The sequence below is a fragment of the Cuculus canorus genome, chromosome 8 (genome assembly GCF_017976375.1).
Source record: "Cuculus canorus isolate bCucCan1 chromosome 8, bCucCan1.pri, whole genome shotgun sequence".
NCBI lineage: Eukaryota > Metazoa > Chordata > Aves > Cuculiformes > Cuculidae > Cuculus > Cuculus canorus.
The window spans coordinates 9717351-9728201 of NC_071408.1; the positions used below are offsets into that span (position 1 = coordinate 9717351).

At 39.5% G+C, this 10851-nt stretch overlaps 1 protein-coding gene across 1 annotated transcript; it reads left to right on the forward strand.

Moving 5' to 3' along the window:
* The first annotated feature begins 1527 nt into the window (after positions 1 to 1527).
* DDX59 (DEAD-box helicase 59) lies at positions 1528 to 10617 on the forward strand. Its single transcript, XM_054073542.1, has 8 exons — positions 1528 to 1678; positions 2739 to 3556; positions 5800 to 5967; positions 6514 to 6603; positions 6976 to 7227; positions 8098 to 8250; positions 8779 to 8907; positions 10269 to 10617. Exons 2-8 carry the CDS (start codon positions 2750 to 2752, stop codon positions 10530 to 10532), a joined length of 1863 nt encoding a protein of 620 aa, XP_053929517.1. The 5' UTR covers positions 1528 to 1678; positions 2739 to 2749; the 3' UTR covers positions 10533 to 10617.
* The last annotated feature ends 234 nt before the right edge of the window (positions 10618 to 10851 follow it).

Here is a 10851-nt window from a genome sequence, read left to right on the forward strand (position 1 = left end):
TAAGTAAGTTTGCAGATGACACTAAGCTGGTTGGAAGTGTTGATCTGCTTGAGGGCAGGGAGGCTCTTCAAAGGGATCTGAACAGGCTGGACCACTGGGCCGAGGCCAATGGCATGAGGTTTAACAAGGGCAAATGCCGGGTCCTGCACTTGGGGCACAACAACCCTATGCAGTGCTACAGACTGGAGGAAGAGTGGCTAGAAAGCTGCCTGGAGAAGAAGGACCTGGGGGTGTTCATTAACAGCAGCTGAACATGAGCCAGCAGTGTGCCCAGGTGGCCAAGAAGGCCAATGGCATCTTGGCTTGTATCAGAAATGGCATGACCAGCAGGTCCAGGGAGATTATTCTGCCTCTGTACTCAGCACTGGTAAGACCGCACCTCGAATACTGTATTGAGTTCTGGGCCCCTCACCACAAGGATGTTGAGGCTCTGGAGTGTGTCCAGAGACGAGCAAGGAAGCTGGTGAGGGGCTGGAGAACAAGTCTTATGAGGAGCGGCTGAGAGAGCTGTGGTTGATTAATCTGGAGAAGAGGAGGCTGAGGGGAGACCTTATTGCTCTCTACAACTACCTGAAAGGAGGTTGTGGAGAGGAGGGAGCTGGGCTCTGCTCCCAAGTGACAGAGGACAGGACAAGGGGGAATGGCCTAAAGCTCCACCAGGGGAGGTTCAGGCTGGACATCAGGAAAAAATTCTTCACAGAAAGGGTCATTGGGCGCTGGCAGAGGCTGCCCAGGGAGGTGGTTGTGTCACCATCCCTGGAGGTATTTAAAAGATGGGTAGACGAGGTGCTCATGGAAATGGTTTAGTGGTTGATAGGAATGGTTGGACTCGATGATCCTAAAGGTCTTTTCCAACCTGGTGATGCTGTGAACTGAATGCACTGCTTTCTCCTCTTGCCTTTCCAGCTGTTTTACGTGTGTAAGAGTTTGTTGATGAGTTCTGCTGCAGCTGGTTTGTGTGTTAGATTACCTTGTAATGTAAAGCTGTCTTGTATCAAGAGATAATTTGCAGACAATAGCCAGACATGGATGAATAACCTGAAAGAATAGACACTCTCTTAGAGTCGCAAGAATTTCTTGATATGCTTAATTGTCTTGTAAGATGTAGCTATTTTAGGTCAAGAGAGAACCTGTCTTAGGGCTGTGAGAATTTATTGATGTGTTTAATTGACTTTTGAGATGTACGTGTCTTGGATCAGGAGAGAACCTGAAGGGAGTCTGCAGACATGGTTGGATAACCTAAAAAAATAACTGTTCTTTGGGGATTTACGCGGTTCTTTGTCTAAAACCAGTACATCTGCCCACTGCTTTTGCAAGAGGGGATGCTGTATTTAGAAGGGCATCCGCTTCAGTGCTGAACTGTAAAATAAAAATACTATTGCCTTTGCCTCGAAGACTTCATCTTTTTCAGTATTTTACCGGTGAAGGAGAGCTCGGGCCGAGCTGTGCGCGGGGCGTGTCTCTGGCATCCCTCCCTCACGCCTCCAGCGCGCGCCTCCCGTGGGCGGGTCCCGGGGTGGCCCCTCGCCCCGCCCCCGCCGCCATTTTGTGGTCGGGGCCGGGCGGGGAGCGTGGGGTCTGCGGCGGCGGCGAGGGCAGCGCCCCCCGGGGCTCCTCACTCGGACCCAGCGCCGCGGCGAGCCGTGGGCAGAGGACGCGGCCGGCTCGGCTAATCGGAGTGAGTCTCCGTGTTGAGTGCGCTTGATTGCAAGCGATGGGCGAGAACCTCTGACACAGCGACCTCTCAGTGCCTGAAGAGGCTACAGGAAAGCTGGGGAGGGGCTCTTCTCAAGGACCTGTAGTGATAGGACGAGGGGCAATGGGTATAAACTGGAGAGGGGGTAAATTTAGACTAGATATAACGAGGAATTTTTTTGCCATGAGAGCGGTGAGGCACTGGCACAGGTTGCCCAGGGAAGCTGTGGCTGCCCCATCGCTGGCGGTGTTCAAGGCCAGGTTGGATGGACCTTGGGCAGCCTGGTCCAGTGGGATGGAACTGGATGAGCTTTAAGGTCCCTTCCAACTCAGACTATTCTGTGATTTTCAGATGCTGGAAGTTTCAGAATATAAAAGTTACGATTGTTTATGGACGCTTTAGCTTCCTTGTATTATAGCAGAGACTTGCAAATTGACCATACAGAGGTTTGCTCTTGGATTGACACCCTGAACAAGCAGCGGGACTCCAAGTGGCAGTCAGAGCTTACAGCGTTTTAAAATTGGGGTGAACTTCGAACGGGACAACAGGAGTGGTTTTGGGTGGGTTCTGGACCGAGTTTCACATCATCTTCAAAATTGATTATTTTGTTTGTTTGGGTTTTTTTTTCATAGCTTAGAAGAACACCCTTTGCTTCTGTATGTGATCTTAGAAACAATTAAACTCTCCAAGGATTTAGATATGACTTACTCTCAAAATGGATAAATTTCCTGACAGATAATGAAAAAGAAAGTTTTTATTCAACTCCAAATGTCTAATGCAGAAAACTAGCTGTAGGTGGATCTCTCTGTATTGTTCCATGCTTCCACTGTTATTTTAAAATACTGCTTTACATTGCACCAACACTGTTAAAACCAAGATAATTTTTAAACAAGACAGTTTGTAGATCTTTTCAGGGTTGAAAACCCTTTCAGGGTTTTCATAAGTTGCTTTGTGGACTTGCAAATATATTTCCTAGACTTTATTTTTTTTTGTGGTAACAGTAAAATGCGCCTTTCTCAACTGTAACTTCTTTTCTCTCTAGTGTACTGAAGCATGTTTTTACCAAGATCGGTTAAAGTCAAGAGGTCTGCTGATGATGACAAAAATTGTACAGCTAAGAAAAGTAAATTATCTTCTTGTGGATCTTTGCTAGAGGAGACCACTGAGTTCCAAGACTTTAAGTCAGTTAGAACAGAAACTGCTCCTTCAAGATGCAATTTGAATGAAGCTGTTCAAGAACTCACAGAACCTGTAGCTGGAGATCTTGGTTTTGCTAATACAGTTTTGGGAAAGGATGACCAAAATACTGATGAAGATAGCTCTTTGGAAGAACCTGTAAAATCCTTCAGCAAATCTCAGCGTTGGCCAGAACCTGGAGAACCTGTATGTGTTGTGTGTGGCCGCTATGGAGAGTATATCTGTGATAAAACAGATGAAGATGTTTGCAGCTTGGAATGTAAAGCCAAACACCTTCTACGATCTCAAGAAAAGGAAAACAAGCTAAAATCCAATCACCTCACGCAAGCAGAATCTCACCTGCTTAATACACCCTATTTCTATAAAGATCATTCCTTTATTTTAGGTCTGCAAGATGAGCAGATTGAGAACCTTAAACTGCAACTAGGTATTGCTGTCCAGGGCCAGCAAGTTCCAAGACCCATTGTAGAGTTTGAACACTGTGGTTTTCCTGAAACTTTAAACCATAATTTAAAGAATTGTGGCTATGAAGTCCCAACTCCTATCCAAATGCAAATGATCCCTGTTGGACTGTTAGGGAGGGATATCGTGGCTAGCGCAGACACAGGCTCTGGAAAAACAGCAGCCTTCCTGCTCCCTATTATTATGAAGGTTTTGAAAGAGGTAATGAAACTTTGTGTGTTTAGAGAAAGTGGTTCTCTACTTTGTCGCTTGGATTCCCCATGTGACTGAGAATGTAATTGCAGTGTGTTTTATCAACATTCAATGTTTTATTTTACATCTAATTGATGGAGCATTGGTTCTTGCAGGGGAGGGTGTGCTGGCTATTTTTAATGAATGTTTTTTGACTTTGGTCAGGAACAAAGGCAACTCTATTACTCATATTAGTTTTTCCTTGTTAGGGAAGGGAACTAAATTGAGGTAAACACCCTAAATGACTTAAAATATAGAGTAAAAGTAATTCCAAGCCCTCTGCAAGTAGCTCTTGCTGTATCTTGATACTTCAGCTGCCTGAAAGAGGGTTTTGTTTGCATTTGCATTATTTCACAGAGTAATTTCTATTGGGTTATGTTCACCTGAACAGGAATTTGGGGTTATGTACTTTATGAAATCCTCTGGTTATACAGTCTTCCCATGGGTAGTGTGGGGGAAAAAGCAAATGAGGAAACTTTTGCTTTGTAAGGACATTAATGTATGTATAATGAGAAGTAATGGCAAATAGTATTTGCTGCCTTGTGTGTGTTTCAGCATTGCTTTTTGCTTAAGTGTTTTATTCAAAGAGCAGTGCATAGGAATATATTTGAAAATTCTGGACTTCATTCTGGTTGATGTTTTGGACTGTTTAAATGCTTTTATCTATACGCATGTGTGTATGTAATTTTTTTCAAATGAATAATTTAAGATTATTTAAGTGACTCTCTTAATCTTTAAAGTACTATAGCATTAGTTTTAAGAACGGAAGTGTTATATAGGAGCATTTAAGAATAGGAGTATTACACCCCAGTACCTCCTCTGATTATCTTTAAAGTCTGCAAGACAGTTATGTGCTTATAACATGCACAGAACTGGAGCCTCGATAAATAATATGTAGTTTCTCTATATCATCTTGTCGTTCATCTTCAAGGTACTTCACAAGTTAGTGCATTGGTCAAGAAAGAATTTTATTTTGTTTTTGAAAATAATTTTCATCTTTAGTATAAAAGAGAGATGAGGTGTTAAGAGCATACCTGTAATCTGGTTATGATATATTAGATGGTTCCTGGCTTCCCCACATCTCTGTAGATACCTTTTTTGGTGATGGTAAGTTATCCTGTTGAAAATGACCCATAAAGCTCTTCTCCTCACAAATATTCAATTATATAGCTTTTAACGCTGTGTGAAGGGAACAACCTCCTGCTCTTGGTCACTTAACAAATATTCCAGCTGAAGACCAGAAACACACACCATCCAGAGAACAGTTATGTGAATTTGTGAGTATAGCATCAGTACAGGAGCTTTGTTTATTGGCTGAAGAGGTGATCAGTATTACTGAAATAATGTGTGTGGCAGCGTGTGGACTATTATTCTGCCTTTCCTCCCACTCCCCATTTTACCTTATGTTCTTTTTACTTTGTTAGGATGTGTTAACTGGAGTTCTGAAACTACTGAGAGGAATTAGTAGCTGCAATTTTGTGTTCTCTGTGTTGTAGAAGTATCAGAGAGGTGATAATTTGGTTCAAGATCCTTATATAAGGAACAAAAAAATATTGAGACTGTGATTCATGTGATCCATCTCTACGTGACTGGCTATTAGTAGGTCAGAGGGGTTATTGATTTTGTTTTTAAATTTCAGAGATGTGTGTTTTTGCTGTGTAAAGTTCCTTTTACTGGTTATCTTCTCTGGCTAATACTTAGTGTTTTTACTGAGCGGTATGCAAGATGGTAGAGGGAAATAGTCTGTTCCTGTAATATCAAAACTTCTAAAACCTACTTTTTATGATCTCTAGATTCAAGTAGCATCCTGTGTTTTGAGTTGGTGTGGAATTTATTCTGAATTGCTGTTACAGATTCAGTGCGATAACTAAAACCGAGAAAAACAATCTTTACAAATGACTGTTGGCTTTCTGGGCCTTTTTTGATTGTCAGGAAGCTATCCTAACAGGGTCATTCCTCGTGCATTAATTTTTTTGTTTTCAGAAGTTGAGTAATTGAGGGATACACTTCCTTGCCTGCATTGTGAAAGGTATATAACCCCTTTCTACCTTTTGTCTTCAAAAAGAAAGGGTTTTTAGCTGTCTAATTGTATTCACAGTAGCTTGCTAAATGCTTTATATTTTAGAATTGGAAGATTCACTCTCGAAAGCTTTTTATCTAAATAATGAAGCAATTCCATGTTCAACAATATTTCCCCACCCCCCTCTTTCTAGACAGAAACTCCATCTGCTCTTATTTTGGCACCAACAAGGGAGTTAGCGATTCAGATAGAGAGACAAGCGAAAGAACTGATGGCTGGTTTACCAAACATGAGAACAGCTCTCCTGGTGGGCGGTTTGCCACTGCCACCACAGCTTCACCGTCTCAAGCAAAGTGTTAAGGTAAGGGCTACAGCGTCGAAGGATCCTGGGCAGACTTATGTTTTAATGACATTCACATAAAAGAAAAATGTAACTGTTGATATGTAGGAACACACAAAGATGTGTTCTTCCTAAGTTTAGGCTAATAAAATAATTGTCAGCTCTTGAAAATTTTGCAGTAAATGTTATTAACATTTTGGCTTCTGTTTAAACATATAAACATTATTTGTTTTGAAAAAGTTTCATGCATGATATTGCTGCTTTCAGAGTCTGTAAAATGCCATTTCATTAGGCAAGGTGTAATGTACAGCAAAAATGTTTCATTTTTAATGCAGCTTACCTTGCTTGAATTTAGACACTTCATGGGAGTTCTAAAAGGTCCATTTCTTTTTGAGGCTTCATAATCTATTAAATTATCTATAAAAGTTTTAAGACTTATTTAAATGTAAGTGATTCCACTAATTAGTGCCCTTCTCACCCATGTGCTGTGACTGCTCTTTTCCCTGGACAATCATCAGTACTTTCATGAATTTCTAATGATTTCTTTTTGTTTTTGTCTTTTGCTAGGTTATAATAGCAACACCTGGAAGACTGATGGAGATTTTAAAGCAGAGTTCTGTTCAACTGCACGGCATAAAAATTGTAGTGGTGGATGAAGTAAGTTTGTAGTTATCAGAGATGTATTACCTATACAGACATCCTTGACGAGCCAATGTGGGTGTCCAGTCCAACTGATTAAATGTACAGAGTGTTCATTATAAAGATAAAATATATTTCCTAAGGGGAAGAATAATTTTTTAACACAATTTGAGCAATGCATCTTCTGTTTGCTATAACCTTGACAGGCTAATATTTCTAAACCAGTGTGAACTATTAATTTTTTAATTTTCTCACTTAGCTTTTCTTCTGACTGAAAATACATTTGAATTATTATATGCCAGTCATACACATTATGGTTCTTCTGTCAATTCAAGTTCAGGATTCTGTTTATTGGGAAAATCTGTGACAAATCTAATATTTTTTACTCAGGTAGATACCATGTTAAAAATGGGTTTCCAGGAGCAAGTGTTGGATATTTTGGAAGGCATCTCTCATGATCATCAAACTATACTGGTTTCAGCCACGATTCCAGTGGGTATTGAACACTTAGCAAATCAGCTTCTGCACAATTTTGTAAGAATAACAATTGGAGAGAAGAATCTGCCATGTTCCAACGTTCGCCAAATTATCTTGTGGGTAGAAGAACCATCTAAAAAGAAAAAGCTGTTTGAAATACTAAATGTAAGTGTAATATTTTTCTCATAAGAACAACTTATAAATTATTCATGTCTTTACACATCTCTGTCAAGTTCTCATCTTTAATTCTGATTAGTATGTAGTGAAGAGATGGAGTGAGGTTGAGCGTATAACTGCACTCACTAGTTCAGCAGTTCTGCCATGTAGGAACTTCAACGGCAAGTTCAGGGGTTGCCCCCCGCCCCGTCACTCACATCTCCCTCTGTGCAGCAGCAAACTAGATGCAGTACTGGGATCCAAGTTAAAAATGATCATTTTGATAATTTTTTTTGTATGGAATCCCAAAGATTAGTATTGGTTATCCATGAGTGGTAGAGGAACAGGACTTTCTTAAACTGTCAGAGATGCTTTTTGTCCTGGGAGTGGTTTTTCATTTTAAAAGTCATTAAAGAAACTAGTGAGAAAGCTGATTTAGTTGTATCTCAAGTTTTCTTTATAGGAACAATAGTAATCTGTACCTTTTCTTAGGAATTGGGAGGGGAATTTTGGAGTCTTGGCTGAAGATATCCAAGAAGTAAATAAGAATCTTTAATTGAACCTCAGAACATAAAGAAATCAGAATTACTATGTAACGTTGAAAGAAACATAAAAGAAAGCTTCTGACGTCTAAAAAAGCCTGTGTTGATATAAACTTGAGTTCCGAGTCTACAAATCATTATGTTTATGATATACCCATTGGTATAGTTTTGTGGCTGGTATCTTATTCTTTCTTATCTAGAGTCTTAAGTAATATTTATTCATCTGAAAATGTAGTTTATGTTAGAGATAACGAGTGGAAGAAGTTGAATCCAAGTTGCCAGCGATGTGCAGCAAACTCCTGTAATGCATTCTTATATAAACTTTTTAATTTTACAGGATAAGAAACTCTTCAAGCCTCCAGTGTTGGTCTTTGTGGACTGTAAGTTGGGAGCAGATCTGTTGAGTGATGCTGTTCATAAGATCACAGGATTGCAGTGCGCAGCAATGCATTCTGAAAAATCTCAGGTGGAAAGAACAGACATATTACAGGTTTGTGCCTCCTAAAATTTGGGATTTTGATAGATTTAAAATGGCCTGGTTTTTTTTGAAGGTGGCTTAATTTGAATGAGTTAAGTTATAATTTACTGCTTTTCTGTAGTAAAACCTAGAGTATTGCTAGGGGAGAGACAGATGGAACCAAGCAAAACCATAGATGATAATGCCATTTTAAATGCAGATCAATACAGGAGACTATTTCCTGGGTTATTTGCTTTCAGATGGGAATTTAAATATGCATATAATGTTAATTGATAATTTTTTTAAATTAAAATTGTGGATTTTCTCTCTTTGATTAGCTCTGTGAATTATAGTCCTATTTAAATCATTGCAGAGGGGGCATTCTCTGTGAATTATAGTCCTATTTAAATCATTGCAGAGGGGGCATTCTCTGTTCTGCAACAGAAAAAGCCCAGTGGGTGTGTTCTTACGCTGTGTAACTAACCCTAGACTATGCTCAGAAAGATTCAAAATATAAATAAGGAGAAAAAAATTAATTGTTCTTTATTCCCCCCTTGCCAGGGATTACTGCAAGACAAGTATGAAGTTCTAGTAAGTACTGGAGTCCTTGGACGAGGGCTTGACCTTGTCAATGTCAAACTGGTAGTAAATTTTGATATGCCTTCAAGTATGGATGAATACGTACATCAGGTAAATGAGTAAATTGCTAAAGCATTCTTTGAAAAGTGTACTGAAATATGACATCCACTGATGGAAATTGAAATGTAAACAGAGATTATTTTCCTCTTCAGAGTATTGTTTTTATAGGAAAGGAAGAAAGGTGCTGAATATCTCCACAAGTCTCTTATGTAAACTACTAAAATCTAGAACGCTGTTCTTGTACCTCCCATATAAGTTACTAAAATATAGAAGAGTGTTCTTATATCAGTTATGTTTGCAGTATTCTTCCTGTTTTGTACTTTCTTGTATCATTTTATGTCTATATAAAACAAAATTTACCATGTTTTCTTCCATCTGTGTGAAGAAATACTTCCTTTCTGCTGCAGCTCACGTGCAGATATGCATGGCATACCATCAGGAAAACAGTTGTGAACTTTCTTTTCATTCCTTCAATTCATTCTCAGTTTTTTTGCTATGTATTTCTTGTTTCAAGAAAGATGGTGTGTGGGCTGTGCGTGCGTGCATATGTATATGTATGTGCAGTCCAATCCCTGTTTGGCTAGCAGAGCAAGAGAAGTGTTCCCCGCTTTCTGGCACTTAAGGAAATTCTCTACTTGGTCTCCAGTTTTGAGACCGCAACTACAAGAGAAGCCAACAAACCAGAGAGAGTCCAATCAAAGTCAGAGGCTTGGCACAAGTAAGAGATGGAGAGAGGAAGAGGGAACTGGGCTTGTTTGGGCTGGAGCACAGTGAAAGGACAAGAGTCAATCGTCACAAACTGCTGCAAGGGTAATTCTGGCCTGTTCTTCACAGCGAGAGTCATCAGGCTCTGGAACAGGCTGGCCAGACAGGTGGGACCTTTCTGCTTAGAGACACTTGAAACTCCATAGGACAACTCATAACCCTGAGCAATCTTATTTCTAACAACTTTTCGAGCACTTTGGGTAACAGTGGCAAACAATTTTAAGTTACCAGAACACTGTAAGTAGAGGGCGTTTTTGTGGCCATGCTTATACATACCATGCTTGATACAAGGTACATCTATTTGGCATTGCTTTAATAACCATTCTGTCATTCTTTAAAACATTTGGTTTGGATCAGATTCTCTGCAAGCCTTTGCCCATAGGCTGTATCATATATCAGCATCGTTGTTGGACTTCTGGTTCATCCCATAAGCAAGTAGTAATTTTGGATGCATTTAAGCTTAAGTTTCAGATCTGTATAACCCAAATTCAGGGAGTTTATTGAAACCTCGTGCTTAGGGCATGAGAGAAAGAGATTTGGCCTTGTCACTTAGGTTAGTTGCCTTTTTATAACAGAAAATAAACTGTAAGGATATATGAAGGATTTCCATTTAATATTGGTAACAATATGAGTTTTTGCGTTTTCAGGTTGGAAGAGCAGGGAGGTTGGGTCACAATGGAACTGCGATTACATTTATCAATAACAATGGCAAGAAGCTTTTTTGGGACGTTGTGAAGAGAGTAAAACCAACAGGCACCATTCTTCCCCCACAGCTGCTTAATTCCCCGTATCTTCATGACCAAAAGAGAAGGGAACAACAGAGACTCAAACAACTACAGAATAGCCTTGTAACAGGAGATAATATTATGGACATTATTAGAAAACATGACAAAAGTAATTCTCAGAGGTAACAAAGATGTATTTTTAGTTCTTTTATGTAATTATAATGGAAGTGTGATTAAAAATAAAGATGGAATTATGACACCTTGAATATTGCCTTTTTTAAACAACTTTATATATACTTTTTTTTTAAGGCGTCTCATTTTTCTCTCATCTTTATTTTGCAAAGACTGTGTGTTGGAGTCACAGTAGTGCCTAGTAAAAAAAACTTTGTGTAACCCTTTTTCAAAACCAGTAGTCTCTGGTCTTCCTTGCAACATCAACTGAGAAGATACTCTTTATATTTTTATACTTGCGAATAATCATTTCAGACTTCTTACAAAACACACT